The sequence below is a fragment of the Rhinolophus sinicus genome, chromosome 2, assembly GCF_057876585.1.
Source record: "Rhinolophus sinicus isolate RSI-liver-muscle chromosome 2, RSI-T2T, whole genome shotgun sequence".
Lineage (NCBI taxonomy): Eukaryota > Metazoa > Chordata > Mammalia > Chiroptera > Rhinolophidae > Rhinolophus > Rhinolophus sinicus.
In genome coordinates, this window is record NC_142502.1 from 85,967,062 (window position 1) to 85,986,546 (window position 19,485).

General features: G+C 34.9%; 1 protein-coding gene and 1 pseudogene across 3 annotated transcripts in view; one reads left to right on the top strand and one right to left on the bottom strand.

Moving 5' to 3' along the window:
• Positions 1-719: 719 nt before the first annotated feature.
• SACK1B (scaffolding CK1 anchoring protein B) overlaps positions 720-19,485 on the bottom strand; it is a 79,262-nt gene continuing 60,496 nt past the window's right edge. For all 3 annotated transcript variants that reach the window (XM_019734580.3, XM_019734579.3, XM_019734578.3), the window contains exons 3-5: positions 15,208-15,372; positions 14,279-14,403; positions 720-7,323 (exon numbers count right to left, since the gene is read on the bottom strand). In XM_019734580.3, the coding sequence (XP_019590139.3) occupies positions 5,034-7,323; positions 14,279-14,403; positions 15,208-15,372 (2,580 nt within the window). In that variant the 3' untranslated portion in view covers positions 720-5,033. The remainder of the gene's footprint in view (positions 7,324-14,278; positions 14,404-15,207; positions 15,373-19,485) is intronic.
• LOC109448863 (transcription initiation factor TFIID subunit 12 pseudogene) lies at positions 15,647-16,253 on the top strand (annotated as a pseudogene).

Below are 19,485 nucleotides of genomic sequence, written 5' to 3' on the forward strand. Positions count from 1 at the left end.
TTTGACTCCTTAAATAAACTGAGCCTATTCAAAAGTTTCCTTTAGGATGGCCACATAAGTAAAACCGTATCTGTTTCCCTTATTATCCCATTGAAACAGCTTTTTCTTAAACATCAGCATTTATGATAAATGAAGAATAAAATTATACTTAGTTAAAATTACACCTACCTACTTAAAAATCACATTTGCTTTTATAAAAACAGTATTTAATTTCCAACAGACAGTATTTCAACTGCCTCTTAATCTGTGATATAAGAGAAATAGTGTTTTTCCAAGGAAAATACATTTTGAGTTTTAAATCACTTTCAGACTCTAAGTTATTTAATGCCATTAATTGATATAATACAAATGTTCCCTTAGAATATTTTACTCAAACTAAATGCCACAAAGTTATACAAAAGTTAGCTACCAATTTTTTAATGAAATAGATTCTCTATTTTTCAAAGTCACAAATTATTTGAAATAACTACTATGTTCTAGCAGAAATAGAAATAAAGATAATGAGTGTATATGTACTGTTAAGGGAAGAATATTGTCAGTCTATATCAAATATAGATCTAAAAGTGTTTAAAACCATGGTTTCAATATTTATGGAGAAATAATTAAAAATGTGTAAAAATCTAAATTCCTAATAACTAAGTGAAAGCATGAGCTTATACAGAAAAATCCAGGCTATGAAGATAAAAAATAAACAACTTACAATATATATTGATGTTTGTACAAAATTATTTAATATTCATTTATTAGATCTAAAACAAAAGTTAATTTGGAATAATGTATTTTTGCTAACATTGTATGTATATAAAAATTGACTTTTTGGTTTATCATTTCACCCTTTTTATTTTAAATATTCTAGAACCAAACTGAATATTACGATAAACTTAAAAAAAAAAATACAGCATCACACATAGTTAACATGAAACAATGATTCTACTTTATATCCTTTAGCCATAGGCACACTAAGAATCAACAGATATTCACTAAAGACAAATATCTGCGGAATAATAGTTGAATAACTGGATAATCTTGAGAAAAGTTAAAGTTGAATGCAGTCAGAGTTCAACCATCTTCCTGCTTACCCAGATCACACTAGATGTCATCTTGATTAAATAAGGTATTTGCTTCCACAAATGAGATTACCAACATGTACCCATACCTTAATACACCATGTCAGGATTGTGGCTAATCCCATCGTTATAATAGAGGGATATCAACATGTTCAAGGTACAAGCACTTAAACTATTCTGAAGTCATTTGTCAGAACTACTTTGAAATCACACCCTTTTTTTTTTTTTAAGTTTCTGCTTACAAATTAATGTACTTACTATGCAGAGAGTAAAACTTACCAAACTTTAATATGAAAGTATGTTCACTTGACATTATCTTTCCATCAATATTAATTTGGGAGCAAAAGAAAGTATGTTGCTTGAAATGAATACATCCATGAAGTTTGGAGTGTCTGTTTAAAACTTAAACTGAGTACATTATTTGACATATCATGTGCTTGCTGACTCTTAACCTTGAGGAGTTTGTCAGCCACAGAAACTTTGGAAAGTCACTCTGGACAGATTCTGACACATAGATATTTCTGGAGGAAAAAAGATAGAAGGAAAGTAATCAAGCAAAAAAGGCAGAGGAGAATGAATACATCTGTTGTACAAAAGCCTAACTATCCAACCTAAGTGGATGCAATAAAGCATCCTGTACTTTCCAGTTTCACCAATTTCAAATCAGGAGCTATTTAAAAGCTATCTAAGTTTCCAGAAATGATGGCAGTTGCTGCATAAAAAGGCAACACGCTTTTGCTTGTAATTAAACATAATTTAAACTCTAGTCTTTATGTAATTTCAGCTTTAAAGTTACATTGCTCTAAATATTCAGGACTTTCAATTTCAGAGCTGCCTAGTGACAATTAGCCCATTATCCCCTTATCTCTGAAAGAGGCCCATCTAACACAAAGAATGGGTAACACATGAAAGTCAATCTGGTTTGGTTTACTGTGTGTTCTGCCTTTAGTAAATGGACTAGGTTCCCAAATTACAGAAGTAAATTTTTCTAAGAGGAAAATTAAAAATCTCTTTCACTCACTGTCTCTCATCCAACTCTGTTTTTTCAATGAACTGTTATTAATCTATAAAGAATTTCCAGATGACTCCAAAAAATTAACCCACTAATAATTAGAAAAGGGGTGTCCAAACTTTTTTCAACGTTTTTCACCAAGGGCCATATGCGGTAAAATACACAAACAGCCAGGTCACTCACTCGAGGTGAAGTACGTATTGCCTCACCTGGTTTATTTAAGTAAACTAAATATATTTTTGGAATTTGCTGTGGGCCAATTAACAATGGATCATGGGCCGCAGTTGGCCCACGGGCCGCAGTTTGGACAGCCCTGCATTAGAAAGTTTTCTTATTACAACTGAATTCCTTATCTGATTATAAGGAAATACACATTTTAAAGGTGTGTTTTTTTTTTAATTCAAATTTTTTATAAATATACTTGGCTACATTTCTTGAGAAAAAATGACTCTGTTCCCTTTTTTATTTTTTATTTTTATGCTATTAATTTACTAGGAATTGTGCAAAACTTTCAATCTATTAGGTCAGCTCACCAAAACAATAAAACCCCATGTTGTAGTACTTGGGGATTCCCTGGGTTATAATGAGAGTTTTAAAACCTACTTTTATGAATGTGAAACTGAACATTATATTCTGGATTTGTTTATAAAATGCTATTGCGGTAGTTACTGTTATATTTCTGCAATTTGTAAAGAGACAGAGCAAAAGAGAGTGACTACTTTCAAAGAAGATTCCTCAAGCATAGAGGAATAAGCCAGAGAAGTATAATGTGGTAGAGTATTAAAAATACAGGCTTTTGTGTTTAAGCCTCAGTTCTACCAATTTAGAGCTGTGTAAATTTTGGATAGTTAGGTAGCTTCTCTTAGGCTTAGTTTTCTTCTTTGCAGAAAGAAGGTATTTACTTCACAGGGTTACTGTGAATATTTAACAAGATAATGTATTTAACTCTGTGTTCCATTCCCTGCCTAGCTTCCTACCCTAATGGACTTCTTTCTCGAGCAAGACGCAGGTGAACCAACTCACTCATGGTTCCTTTTCCCTTCCGTCCTCTCATTGCCACAGGTTAGCTGGAAAGGGATCAAAATGGATTCCTAGCAATAACAACTGGCCTGCTAGGTTACATTCAGAAATCAATCTCAATTTAATTCCCTAATCTCACCTACTAGAATTAATTTAAGCCCTGTGTGTTTTGATTGTCTAGCAGAATTCAACTAAACCCTTTCTGGTTGATTGCTGTTCAGTCAGGAATTATAACCTCTATTTAATTCCCAACAGTTTGGGTGAGGCAGGAATTGAACACACTTGTGAGGTAATGTGATGTGACACAATGTTATAGACACTTTAGTATCATTACTTATTAGTAATGTGACTTGTCATATGACCTCTCTGAATCTCAATGTCTCAATTATCACCTCAATCATCATCTATAAAATAATGAGGGCAATGGTACCCACATAACGTTGTTGTGGTGACTTTAGGTTCAGGCTCACGACCTAGTTTAGAGTAAGTGCTCAATAAATGTTAAGCCTTCTTTTCCTTTCTATCATGTTTTCGCCCATCATGCTTCTTATCATGGGTTTACAATACTATGGACAACTATTTAGATGACATAGATATTTTAATGTCATTATTTTAATTATTTAATAACATAGATATTAATATTTGACTGTTATCTTGAATTTTTAAAACAACAAAATACTGCCCTATACAGCAAATTAGAAGCTGTTAAATAATATATTTAAAGTGCTGTGGGAACACTTTCACTTCTAAAATGATGCACTGTTTCTTGAATTGTGTTCGTTGTGGATGAAGTAAAATCAAGTTAAAGTTTCTGTAATGGATATGGAGCTTTATTTCATTACTCTGAGAAAGGCAAAAGATACCTTATGTTCTGAGTGTCATAATCAAATTAAGATATAAAAAGACTTAAAGCATACAATCAGTCCCCACAGTCCTGGAAGAACAGACCAGGTACCACTTCTAATTTTCATCATGGAACTCTTATGAAAGTGTGTCCTTTCACACTGTATTAGGCACAGCATAAAAAAGAGCAAAGACTTTTGCAAGCAAAACACCTAAGCACTGTCATACTAATCTAAGATAAAAGGCAGACCTTTACATTTCTAATAGTTTTTATAGTAGAAAAAGGAGAGGAATAATTCAGGTTTTCCAAATTTCTGCTGGCTTGCTATAAATTTGTAAAGGAAGAAATGACTATGAAAGGTCAGCAGCTGACAGGTAGGTGAAGTACAGGCTCCCTTAAAGAGTGGAAAGAAGCACATTCTGGATGGTTTCAAAGGATAAGGAAAACAAAGTCCTATGATGTACTTATACTACATGAGACTGACTTTGCAAACATTCTCAGGCCAAATAAAAAAATATGCCGAGCCATGTAGTTTAAATTGTACCGTTGTTCCCCAACCAGTTGTATATACTCCCCAGGAAAATTAATACAACATTAATAAAATATAACAAGTTAACTTGTAGAATTTAAAGGCAATTAAAAACAAAAAGGCTTTATTTTCTCATAATTTGAAGATAAGAAAATCCCATAATGATGTATTATAAAGAGCCACTGATAGTATTAGCATCCTTTTTTGTAAAAGGAAAGGCTTTAGAATAAATGGTTAAAATCCATACTCCACTAAAGTTTCTACTTAAGACTTAAGATCTTCGGTCTGGAGAAAACAATTACATTTTCTTTTTTACCATTACCCTTTAAAAATCATGTCTTTATAGAGACATTCCATCTACAGTATAATTAAGCACAATTAACTTTCTCACACAGAATAACGTTACTGTACATGGTATGTTGTTAAACATATACAGCATACCTCAAATTCTGCCACTACAGAAATCTGTTGTGTTATAAAAACTGTCCACAATGTTCTTTGGACAAATGTTTATAGCCACATTCATTTTGTATTTTAACATCTATTTGCAATTGCAGTATTTCACTTATTTTTGTGTATGAAGTTTCCAAACTTCTGCATAAATCCTCGAAACTTATTTTCATTTGGCTGATATGAATGATAAACATTAGGGTTGTAATTAAGTATTGGGCTGGACCTACCATAACTATTGCCCACAGTTGCGGATTTTATTTCGGGGCGGTGTGTACTGGCATTTGGCATGCTGCTTATTGGCTGCATAGAGTTCTCAATCTTATAAAATGGCTCAAAACGACTGTAAATGCGTCGGTCAGTTGACTGAGATCTTATAAGCTCATTGGGCTTTGGCCTTGGAGGAGAAGCTAGTTTTCTTTCCCGAGCAACAACTGCATTGATCTCCTTCGAATCTCGGTATTGGATCTGTTCGGTGTTAAATCTTGGCGCAGAAGCATCCCCTGCCCTTTCCAAGAACTTGCTTTCTACTGGACTTGGAGAAGGTATTCTTTTATTACTTTCCTCGGGTGAAGAATTCATCCCCTGAGATGAGCTAACGGTTACATCTTCCTTACTCTTGTGGATGCTGCCTTGAGAATTTGATGAGGAAGTACGCTTTCTTCTAGGAGATGAATCAACTTTGGGTTCTGATTTTTTGGGGTTTTGATTCTCTTCAGTCTCAGAAACTAAAGTGTCAGAACTACTACACATTCTGTAAAAGGCAGATGCTTTATTCTTGGATAGATTTTCTTTCTTTTCTGGGGAAAGGCTAAGTAATGACCTTAACTTCTGAGATCCCTTTTTCAAAAAGCTTGGAGAACCCTTAACATCCTTCTTTGAAGTGAGCTCTTTGTTAGGTTCCTCCTTGTTCACATCAAGCAAAGCAGCAATGGAAAGTGACTTGGTATTTGTGTTACTCGGAGGGTCTCTCTTGACCTCCTCTTCCTCTTCCACGCTATTGTTCACGTTGTGCATGCTTCTAGAACTTTTCAGCAAATCCTCTTTGGGTTTTTCTGGCTGTCTAATTCGGTTTCTGGTAAGTGTACTATATACATAATGCTTACTATTTCTATTATCTAAATTGGCTTTTGAGTGGTCAAAGAGTGGGAAACTTCGCCTTTTCATCAGATTCTCGTTTTGTTGATTCTTTAGATTTTCTGTCTGCTTGTTTACACACAAGTTTGTATATAAATAGTTGTTGGACTCTATATGGTCATTTGTAGTTTTATTTAAGGCAGCTGAGTGGTTTTCGGGAACCTGTAAGGTATGAATTTGTGGTGTCTCCGACTGTGGTGGGGTTGAAACTGGCAATGGTTTGTCTGTTGGATGCTCTACATTTGTAGGGGTATCTGGGACGTCTTTAGGTGTGTCACTTCCCTGGGAACCAATGATAGTTGAATTTGAGGAGCTAGTTGTACAACTGTTAACTTCCTGCTGCTCAGGTAAAGTTGGTTTAAACACAAAAGAGGAGCGAAGCCGGGAATGTGTATAAAGAGCATTGGCTTTCAAATTCTCACAACTACCATAGCCCTCAAACCGGTCCCCTAGAGTGGATCCATTTGATTCAGGTGCAGCTTCTGAATGGTCATTTAAGTAAGACTCAATTCTCCAGTTACGCAAGAATGACTTTGTGGTATTTTCAAGGGTTGGCATCCGTTGTTGCAAAAAGCGAACGTGGTTATCTGTCCCGTTAAAAGACCTACGCACATTTGAATTCCTATCTGCAAGATGTGTTGTTTTCCTCTGGGCAAGCCGATTGGCAAAACTCTGGACAGGTGTGTTATGGTGGCTTGCACAGCCTCCCCGTGATGAGGATGTCACACTGAGACTATCTGAATGTTTTTTCCAGTTACCAGGAGGATTGATGGTTCGATGCACAGCCCTGTTCAGCAGCAGGTATGGTGCTGTTTCTGGCTGTTCCCCAGCATAACTATGCCTCTTCCAATTTTCATTTGTCTGACTGGATTGATACTGACCGACTGTATTTGGACCATTAAAATTTGGAACAAAAGGAGGTTTGTATCCATGATTTCTTATGTTATATTTGTCATGTTCATTTCGAGCATATATCCCTCTGCTTTTGAAGTAACCAGAATCTAGTTTATGAATTTTGTCTTGTCTACCAAGAAGGTTGATTTGGCTGGAAACAGAAGCTAATGAAGAAACTGAGCGCTGGTAAGGGGCATTGTCCCAGAGAACTTTGCCAGGCTTCAACCTTGCTGATTCTTCCAGAATGAATGTACTGGGCACACAAGATCTGGCATAGAGAGTTCTAAATTCCTCATCAAAGGATTCCACGAGTTGTCCTGTGATTACTTGAACCATGCTGAGGTGAGTTTTTTCAAATGACCACATGTAGCTGAAAAAAATCAATAGGGAAAATTTTATGTTCGCTAAGTTAAAATATGAATGACAATATATAGCTCTACTAAGAAAGCTATGTCATTTAATGTCAACAATAGCATTTTCTGTTTTCCTTGGCTACCATAACACATCTCCAGTCATTACATGCTTGTAATACATATGGCTCCCCAAGCCCATAACCATATTTTAAATAATAAAGCAACTCAAGTCCAGAATTTGAATCCACCCATATTCTTGCACTACATACCACAAGTCCAAAGAAAAGTCCACTCTATACTTTGCATTTCTTCCTACTAAGATGTTATAGAGTAAAAATGGTATTAAATGTCATATTTAGCATCTGAGCAGGGTCCAGGTAAGCTAGTGTCACAGGAAAAGTAGAGAGAACTGACTTCTGCTGAATTTTCTAGCCATATAAGCTTGGGCCTCAGTTTCCTCATGTCCAAAATGAGCTCATGGACAGCATAATCGTTACAATTTCTCATAGTTCTAATGTGTTATAATGTAAGCCAGTTCTGTGCTAATACGTGTACTTTATCTCTGTGACTTACTCAGTGAGTGTAATTTAGGATGCCGGCAGTTGTCCGGCCTCAGTCATTAAATGGCATACTTCACTGCATTTGGTGTACAAAGGATTGGTAAACTTAATCCTCACAAACCATGCCAGTCAGAATGCCAATTTAGGTCTTTTAAAACAGGTACAATTTCGAGGAAATGAAATTTATAACAACTTTGTAGTACTTCGTGGAAGTTCCAGTCTCTTTGCTAGTTTTAGAGGAGACGGTTATTTGAAACTTCATGTCACATTTTAAATTTGATGTTTGAAAATATAAATAATTAACATATACAGTCACAGAGCTGAAAAAGGAATGGATTGATAATTTGCTATGCATCAAATAATGTACATGATACAATAGAGGTTAATACAAAAGAAAAGGAGATGAAGATATTCTCCGTAATGAAGGAGTTTACTGTTTATATCAGGGAGACAATAACAAAGGCAGATGAAAATATGAAAAGAAAGTGCATAGTAATAATTTAAAATATACAAAATAGCATAAACAGCATTGTGAAACTGAAGAATCATCCTGATATGCTTAATTTTATCTAAATGCTTATTGAATGGATGGTATGAATAGGACATCTACTAGGTGCTCTTTTTTTAAGATGTGTGGGCCACCAGGCTGACTTAAAAGAAATCATATGAAAGTAAATCATTAAAGACATTTTCAATCCAACTGAAAATATGAATACAAAATACATTAGAAACAGCAAGTAAAGGAATGAAGAATAATCAGGTATCCAATATGAGAAAATTCCTGAAGAAAGTGGGAGTTTAGCAATATTTTGACAGAGACTAGATACCTAGAAGTTCAGACATGAAAGGTGTGGGAGAACAATTTGTGTCGACGAAGAAACATAGAAAAAGGAAGGAAGTAATAATGGCCACACACTGGTTGAACACAGAAAACAAATTATATTTAACTGAAATAAAAAGCTATATAAGACATGGATGAACTAGTGGGGAAAACCTTGAAAGCACATCAGAGTTTGATTGTGTAGAATTTGTTTCCAAATTTGGATAAATTATAATAAAAGGAAATGTCCGAGGAATTTTTTTTAAATTAAAGTTTATTGGGGTGACAATTGTTAGTAAAGTTACATAGATTTCAGTTGTGCAATTCTGTATTACATTATCTACAAATCACATTGTGTGTTCACCACCCAGAGTCAGTTCTCCTTCCATCACCATATATTTGATCCCCTTTACCCTCATCTACCACCCCCCTCTCCCTTTACCCTCTGGTAACCACTAAACTATTGTCTGTGTCCACGAGTTTTTGTTTTTCATTTGTTTGTCTTGTTCTTTCATTGTTTTTGGTTTATGTACCGCATATCAGTGAAATCATGTGGTTCTCTGCTTTTCCTGTCTGACTTATTTAGTTTAGCATTATAATCTCAAGATCCATCAATGTTGTCACAAATGGTCCTATTTCATCTTTTCTTACCGCCGAATAGTATTCCATTGTGTATATATACCACAACTTCTTTATCCATTCATCTATCAAAGGACATTTTGGTTATTTCCATGTGTTGGCCACCGTAAATAAAGCTGTTTTTCTTTTAGTAGCTATTTGTAGTACAGATTTGAAAGATGAGGGACTGCATTTACTATAATGAATAAAGTAGTTGAAATAAGGTAATAAGAGACTTAACTAGAGTAGAAATTGGAATAATGAGTAAAAATTTTGAGACAGTAGCAAGAAGAATCAGAATATCTACTTGCCATAAAAGATGTGTATAGGTTATGAAACAGAAATAACCTACAGATGTTGTGTTTAGGAATCTGAGAAGATAATGATACTGGTGAATGTGTGGCAAATGGAAAAGTTTCCATGCTCTGGCTAATTCAGAAAATAATATTGTAGTATAATTTCAGGTACTGAAAAGACATTCAATTGGATACATTCAATTTAGAGATTATTCTCTAGAAACACTGACCATTCCCAGAGATAAAAGAGCTATTTATACTGACATTTAGGTACCTTCCTGTAAAATATCCAGGATCCCAGCTAATCACTCCTTTGTGATCTCAATTGTTGCTAAGCATTTCCCTGCACAATTTCCAGTGAGGTTTATAGTCCCTCATTCTTAACTATCAACATATAGCAGACATATGAAGTAAGTTTAAAACATAGCTTATAATTTGTAAAATCTTATGTGCAGAACAGTAACCAAAACGAACACAAAAAATGCACCTGGAAGGAAGCAGAGAAATTGCAAAAATAAGAATATGTATACACACACACACACACACACACACACACACACACACTAATATCCTCAAAGAAATAAAGAAAGAAAGCAATACATCTATAAAACATGAACAGGATGCTATGAAAATGGCACAAGTAGCAGATACTCAAAATATTTGATAGCAAAATATAAAAAGATATAATAGAAAGGTTGGAAGATATAATTGAGAAAATTCCCCAGTCAGTATAATGCCCTCCTGCCCCCTAATCCCTGGATGGAAAAGTGGAGGGAAAAAAATACAATGGAAGCAGAAATCTAGTTAGTAAGAATTCTAGGGAGAAATGCTAGAGATAATTGAGAAGAATTTATCAAAGAATAAGTAAGAAAACTTCTCAGAATTGAAAGACACAGATATTTGGATTGTGCAGAACAACATAAGAAAAGAGGCCTAGACCTAGGAACATTATAATAAATATGAGAATAGCATGGAATAAAAGGGAAATCCTAGACGCTTACAGAAAGAAAAAGAAAAAAAAATATGTGAAAAGAATGGGAATAACAATTGTTTGAGACTTCTTAATAGCAATTTTGAATATATGGCAACACCTTCTAAATTCAGAGGCTAATGATTCCACATAGAGTTCCATCCCCAGTTAAACCATAAATCACCTAAAATTATGAATTTTGGGCCTTAAAACAATCCCATGCTGATAGAAAATGTTCTTGAGCAAACTTGGGAGAAAAACCATGAGTTGGAAACAAAAATGAGTTAAAAAATAGGATTAAAAATGGGACTTAAATAACTGTAGCTCAAACTACAAAACAAAGTTGAGTAAATTTATTGTTGAAAGTCAAGTTAAATAACAAAAACAGAAAGCATTCATATGATGAGATTAACTAATAAATACCATTCTGTATAAGTCAAGTGAACTCCCAATTTTAATTAAAATTTCAATTAAAATCCATCTAAAATCAAGTAGATCTGAATATGCACACATCTAATGAGTCTTTAAAAGGACTCATTAATTTCAAGTACTAGTTGTAATTTCTGTTCTTAACAAGTTTTCCTTTAGAACTACAAACCACATTTTCAAAAAAAGGGCCCTTTACTTAAAGGGAAAGTTAGCAAATATAACACTTAAAACAAGGCCTAAAATAATAGTTAACATTAGGGACTCTGGATGCATTAACTGTAAGTCTCATAACAAAGACATGATGTAGTTCTACGAATACCCTTGTCTTACAGAGAAGCAAACTAAAGTACCACTAAATTAAGTAACTTGTCTACAGCTTTCCACTTTAACATGTTGCCTCCTTCTTGTGAACCTGAGGCAGGTTTCCCCTCATACTGTCCTGTTAACATCCACAATTCTCCTGGCTTCTTCCCACAGTCTGCAGTAATGAGTCCACTTTGCCCTGGTGACCTAGCAGTACACATGTGTTTATTGGTATTTTCATCTGCCTATTGATCTAGCCTCACTGTGTATCCCATTCAGGGCTGATGACTGCAATTTATAAGAGAATATTCCAGCAGCATTTATATGAGGTGTGATCAAACAGTATGATGAATGTTTAAATTAAAAAGATATATATTACAGTAAAAGATGCATTGCCATTCATCTCCCTCAAAATACTCCCCCTTGCTTCGAACACACTTATCCCATTGTTCCGGCCACTTTCTGAAGCAGTCCTGGAAGTCTTCTTTCATGAGTGTCTTTAGTTGCGCTGTTGTGGCTGCCTTCATGTCCTGAACTAATTCAAAACGCTTACCTTTCATGGTCATTTTGACTTTGGGGAACAGCCAGAAGTCACATAGTGCCATATCTGGTGAATAAGGTGGATGAGGACACACGGTAATGTTTTTATTTGGCAGAAATTGCAGTACTAGAAGTGATGTATGACACGGAGCTTTTCCATTGTGATCCCAAAATATGGTGAATGCTGCTGCCAAGTGCCATCCAACAGAAAGGCTGGGATTTTCAATATGGGAAGTGGTGCATCGAACCTTAGTAACAGTGTGTGACAAATTTCCACTTGTTTGGTGCAGTCAGTCCGGTAAACTATGGTTGAGAGAAGGTGTTTTTAAAGGGTGCCATAAATCATCTTCCATCATGACAATGCTCTGGGTCACACATCGCTTCTAGTATGGCAATTTCTGTCAAATAAAAACATTACAGTGTGTCCTCATCCACTTTATTCACCGAATCTGGCACCCTGCAACTTCTGGCTCTTCCCCAAAGTCAAAATGATTCAGGACATCGAGGCAGCCACAACAGCGCAACTAAAGATAGTCACGAAAGAGGACTTCCAGAACTGCTTCAGAAAGTGGCAAGAATGATGGGATAAGTGTTTTCAAAGTGAGAGGGAATATTTTAAGGGGGATTAATGGCAATATATATTTTACTGTAATAACTTTTTAAAAATTTAAACATTCACCATATTTTATTTTATCACACCTCATACACTGGAGCCAACCAGACCCGGACTGGGCTGCCAGTCAGTCCTGCACTGCCTCTGGACCTTACCTGTGGAGTTTTAGCCAAGTCACTTAACCTTCTAGAACGTCAGTGTCTGCATTTATAAAATGTAGACGAAACAACTGCTTTGCAAATAAGTTACAAGGATTGGGGATGAAATATATGAAAGAGCTAAGCTAGAACAGAGTAGATACATCACCAGTGGAAGCCTCAAAAGATGCCAGGGAGTAGAATCTAGGGCTGAGTATCCTTGCCTAGTGTTTACCGTGGCATTTTTAATAGTCACTGTTAAACTCGTTTCTTGGTAGTACTACAGTGACCACATAATTATCAGATACTTAATAATAATGAAATAAGAAAAATTTGACACGTTCTTCGAAATGATAGCTTCAATTTTTATGAATTGTTATTATGTCCATACTACATACTGTTTTCATAAGAAGCAAAAACACTTTTTGTATTATAGAGCTGAAGGGAATCTGACATATCAGTCAACCCTCTCATTTTGGGGAGGAAGAGCTTGAAGCCCAAGGAAGTTATATGATTTGCCTAACATCTTAATGTTTTTTAGAGGCACAGACAGAATTGAAACCTAAGTCTCTAAGCTTCCATGCAAAAGTTCTTTTTTGTTTATTGTAAAGAAAGTAAACAGATTACTTTAAACTGTGAAATTAGTAAGTTCTGTAAATGATTGATAATGGTGCAGGTAAACATAAACTAGGATATTATCAAAAAGATAAGAAATATCAAGTGTTGGCAAGGGTGTGGAGAAAGGGAACACAAGTGCACTATTGGTGGGAATACAAATTAGTGCAGCCACTATGGAAAACAGTATGGAGGTTCCTCAAAAAAATAAAAATAGAAGTTACCACATGACCCAGCAATTCTACTTCTGGTTACTTATCAGAAGAAACTGAACACTAACTTAAAAAAAAAATATATGAGCCCCATGTTCACTGTAGCATTATTTATAAAAGCCAACATATGGAGACAACCTAAGTGTTCACCAGTAGATGAATGGATAAAGAAGATGTGAGATACACACATGCGCGCGCGCGCACACAGACACACACACACACACACACACACACACACACACAGGAATACTATGCAGCCATAAAAAAATGAAATTTTGCCCTTTGCAAAAAGATGGATGGCCCTTGAGGTCATTATGCTAAGTGAAATAAGTCATGAAGACAGACAAATATTATATGTTCTCACTTATATTTGAAATCTAAAAGAACAAAACAGTACAACGACAACAAAATGAAACAAGTTCGTAAATACACAGAACAGACTGGTGGTTGCCAGGGGGTACAGGGTGGTTGAAATGGGTGAAGGGGGGGGTCAAAAGGCACAAAATTACAGTTATAAATTAATAAGTCCTGGGGATGTAATATACAGTATGGTGACTATTGTTAATAATATTGCATTGCATATTTAAAAGTTGCTAAGAAAGCATATCTTAAAAGTCCTCATCACAAGAGAAAACATTTTATAACTATGTATGGTGATGGATGTTAATCAGTCTTATTGTGGTGAGCATTTCATAATATATGCAAATATCAAATCATTATGCTGTATACCTGAAACTAATATAATGTTATATGTCAATTATACCTGAATAAAATATAACAAAATAGATTACATTGAAATTTGAAACTAATAAATTCTATAAATGATTGATAATGTTGGAGGTAAACACAATAATCTTACCTGTAAGAACCATACATAACTTTCTGGCAGTCAATTAACAAAAATTTCTGTTCCAATTTTCCATGAAATTTTGCTCCTGTTTTTGAAAGATAATCTTGGCCTTTTACTGTCCGCACTCGAATATTCTAGAATTATATGTAAATATAAAGTAAAAACTAAGGCTAGAAAGAGGATATTTTTAAAAGAAAAATATGTCAGTAGAAAGATATAGCACCAAAAAAAGTATACTTGAAATGATTTTTTAAACACCTTAAAACAAAAATAAAGTGAAAAATAAATTTTAAAACGTTACCCCAAAAATGAATACTCTAGGAAAATAGTCATTTAAAATATGCATTTTCAACATAAATAAATAGGAGATATTCCTTTACATTTACTCAGGATGGTTTCATAAATAACTTAGGGTCCTAATGCAAGAGATCTTCTCAGGTTACAGTTACATGATGTCAAAATAACTAAAATTAAAATGCACATTCCTTTTAAAAAGTCAAATGTAACTGAAAACACTATGCCAAATGACTGTGATAAGTAACATCTGCTGAGTGAAAGAATCACTTGAGTCAATGGTTTCAAGGTTGTGCATACAAAATAGAAGCATTAATTATGACTGGCAGCAAAGTAAACTCAAAAATTTAAGTGCTCCAGAATCAAGAAAAGCACCATATCTATTATGATGTGTGTTTCAGTCGCATTCTGAAAAGTTCAAGAAGAAAGACCCTTTTGTGATCAATCATTGTATTACCTTAAAAAATAAAAATAAAAAATAAAAATATATATATATATATATATATATATATATATATATATATATATATATTTTTTTTTTTCTTTCTATTTAACTTTTGGAATAATAATAGCTTAACATTACTTAAACTCAACTGAGATAAAAACAATACACAAAATGCTGAGAAAAAACATGGGATTCTTACCCTCAGACGTTGAAGTTGACAACCTTGTTTTTCAGTCATATTTAGGAAATGATTAAAGTTGTATTCATCGAGCAAAATGTATACAGATACCCCTCGAGTTGATGCCTCCACTATTTCTTTAAAAATGTCCACATCTGTAAACATATCCATCACTAAAGCAATGACCTGTTAAAGATAAGAACATCAAACAATTTTAGATACCCAAGATACCCAAAAGATCTAGAAATCGCTTGCTTTCAGTAAAAATTATATAAAATAGAAAATTAAATAGATAATACCTATAAATGTATACACAAATATTTGTGTTTTCTAAAATAGAAGATAGAAAGTATGTTGAAAATAACCAACTGACTATATGGTTGGACTGGCTGCTGAGATGATCACTTTACTGGGGCAGTCTCTGAATATCATGGGGAGATAGACACTGCTGCCTTTGATTGGCCTTGGTCAACCTCATACCTCCATAAAGAAACAGGATCTTGATAAGCTCTATGAGCTGAAATCCAAACCTCAGCAGATTATGATGAACCAGTTTGGCCCCTCACTCCTAATCAACCTCTACAATTTCTCATCCATAAAATCAGAACCAGTCAGCACCCTTCCACAAGACTCCATGGCCAATAACACAACAGTGGTAAAGATACCAGCACTCTTGGGTGAGGAGGGTGTCTCAGCCTTGAAAACATTCAGATATTGACCAAGAAGAAATTATAAGACTTAGTAAGAGAAGTGGATCCTAATGAGCAATTGGATGAAGAGGTGGAGGAGATGCTGCAGATAGCTGAGATTTTATCGAGAGTGTGGTGACAGCATCCTGCCAGCTTGCTCGGCATTGCAAGTCCAGCACCTTGGAGGTGAAGGATGACCAGATGCAGCTAGAGTGCCAGCAGAACATGTGGATCCCTGGATTTGGCTCTGAAGAAATCTGACCCTACAAAAAAGTTTGCACTACAGAAGCTCATAGAGAGAATGGCATGATCTAGAAAACAACCAAGAAATATCACATGGAAAGGTCAGGGAATGAACAACAATGTATTTGGAGATAGATGAGTTGAGACCTCAGCCATCTCATCCTTGGATTTCTTTTTTAATGCTTTACAGAAAAATTATATATATATATACATATATAAACGCCAGTTAGAACTACTGGAGCAATTCAAGTGGGAGATGATGTCCTGGTCCTAACCATCATCAATGATGAAAAAAGTGATCAGATACTAGATATTTTTCAGCCAAAAGGACTTCTGGATGAATTGAACATGGAGTATGAGAGTAAAAAAAAGGAAAAAGGATGACGCGAACATTTTTAGCCTCAGCTATTTAAAGAACCAAGTTGTCCTCAACTGAGATAGTGAAGAACAAAGCTGAACTAAATCCAAAAAAACAAGTTAATTAACGTTTGAGGTGCCTAGATATCCAAGTTGAATGCTGAATAGACATGTCTAGGACAGAGATATCAATTGGGTGTCCATGGTGTAGAGATGACAATTAAATTCAATTCATTAAAGGAGACTGGATAAATAGAAAAGAAGATCAAGAACTGAGCCCAGGGACAAGAGGAGGTACCAGAGAAGGAGAATGAGGAAACTAACAGAAGGTGGCATCTTGGAAGTCAAGTTAAGATAGTATACCAAGAAGGAAGCGGTGCTCAAGAGCATCAAATACTGCTGCTTGGTCAAGAAACATGAGGATTATTGTATAAACTCATTGGATTTAGTAATATACAGGTTATTGATGAATTCCACAAGTGTAGTTTTAGTGGAGTGGTAAGAGCAAAACTCTTTATTAAAAGAGGTTTAAGAGGGAATGGGAGGATAGATACTGGGAACAGCAGGAATAGGCAACTCTTTTTGAGTAATCTGGCTACAATAAGAAGCAGGGAAATGGAAAGGTAGCTGTGGGTAACACTTGGTCAAGAGAAGTTGTAATTTTTGTTTTGTGTTAAGGGAAGAAAAATAACAGCATGTCTGTATGCTAATGAAATGTTCCTGCAAACAATGAAAATTAACAATGCAAGAGATGGTGGGTGGCGGGGTGGGGGAGGAGAGAATTTCTGGAGCAGTGTCTTTAAGTAGGCAATAAAAGAGAGGATCTAGTGCAAAAGTAAAGTAATTAGAGCACTGAGAGTAAAGACAAGTAAAGGATCATCTATAACATCAAGCTAGAAGGCCAAGTATACATGTGCAGATGCTGGTGGAAGGACAGATATGGTCGTGGGGTTATAGAAGTTCTTTTCTGAATGCTTCAATTTTCCTCAGTGAACTGGGAAGCAACGTCTTTAACCAAGAAGAAGGTGGATTACAGAAGACATGTTAGTGGTATGGGGAAAGGGGTATTAAGCAGTCATCTAGGATGGTAGGACAGGAAATAGACTACAGAAATATAGTATGATTGCTGGGTAGTAATAAGGATGCTTCAGGTCATAGATTTAAAATGAGATGAGTCAATGTGGTTGTGAGTTATTCTCCAACTTTGTGCAGCCGAATGGAGCAGGCAAAAAGTTTCATGTAACCATGGATGTAGTTCTGGCCTTCAGAGTATAACAAAGTGAGAGAAGGAAGCAGAATTGAGGGTTATGTAAATGGAGATAAAGAGAGGAAAGAGGATGTCATGGGTAAGGGAGACCACAAAATGAGGGTGGGATCCATGAATCTGAGGTCTTGCTGGGGTTAAAGACAGTTAAAAATTAAGGAATTGTTTTTAATTATTATGTTGATTATAACAATAAAAAGATAAGAGAACATAATATTTTAAGTATACATATTACTATTACAGATAAAATAGGTTACCTTCACATTATAATAGATAAATTTGGCAGTGAATTGATAATTGCTGAAGTTGGCTGATAGTATGTAAGGATTCTACTTAATACTATTCTCCGTACTTCTGAAAACTTCCACAGTACAAAGTTAAAAATAAATAAATAAATAAATAAATAAATAAATAAATAAATAAATAAAGGAATACTGGATACCAGAGGGAATCCAGAGGGAATCCAGGTACCAGAGGGAATAAGGCAGAAATATAAGTACAAGTGGTAGTCAGATGGGGATACTATATAAAATAGGTTCTATAAGACCTGCAGTTATAGGCTATGATGCTATGAAGAATATGATTGGGTGTCAGTGGCTTATACTGTGTTTCCCTGAAAATAAGACCTAACTGGAAAATAAGCCCTAGCATGATTTTTCAGGATGACATCCCCTGAACATAAGCCCAAATGTGTCTTTTGGAGCAAAACTTAATATAAGACCCGGTCTTATTTTGGGGGGAATATGGTATATGTAGGACAAAATCATTGGAGGAGAGAGGGCAAAGGACTGGTCTTTAGAAGGCTCTCTTACATGTATATTGAAATTACCAGGAATTTAAACAGGAATATTAAAAAGAGTGATAGAGAACAAAAATTGTCAAAAAAGAGGAAATGGAATGACCTGGGAATAAACACATGGCTACTACAGCCAGGCTAATGTAATGGATACACTGCAAATATGTCAGAAGGTGAGCAAAGTAATAGGTAATATATTAAATCATTTTATTGACTCTAATAAGATATTAAAACAAAATACTGGACCATGCACGAAGTACACAGGTTGATGACATCCTTCAAACTACCTGTGAAACATACTTGAGTAAGATTTTCTCTAGGAAGAACAATTTCAATCATTCTAGAGTCTTCGTACGATCCTTTTCTTATTTATAAATGGTATGAGGTGCCACAAGAAGGGAGAGCTAGTGGTAATAACCTCATGTCTTGTGAATATTCTTTATAACATCAAATATATGAAACACCTTCAAATCACATCCACAGTTATTAATTAATAAGTTTACGCTGCATTAATGAATGGTGTGCACACTGAGAGGAAGAAAAGAAAATGTCCATATTACAACCTTATTTTACAAAACAACTTTTAGAAATATATGTCTGCACCATTTTTTTTTTTTTAAACTGGAAAGGAATTTTTAAAATAAAGACACATTTTAAAATAAAGAAACATGGTGTTCTTTAAGACATTATCAGCACAGCTAAATAATTTATTTTTAATTTGCCAGGTAGTTTCATGTAACAAATTACTTGAAACATTGGAAATGAACAAAACAAGTTACTGGGATAAATAAAGGTTTTTGTTTGCAAAAACTAATGATTCTAGCACACCAAGGGTAGAATAAGCGATAGTCTCTTTTGTGTGACAGATAACAGACACTGGATCGGGATCCAGGAGACTAGATTATGCATCTTTAACTAGCTTATCTGATGTTAATTGGGTCTGGTAGCTT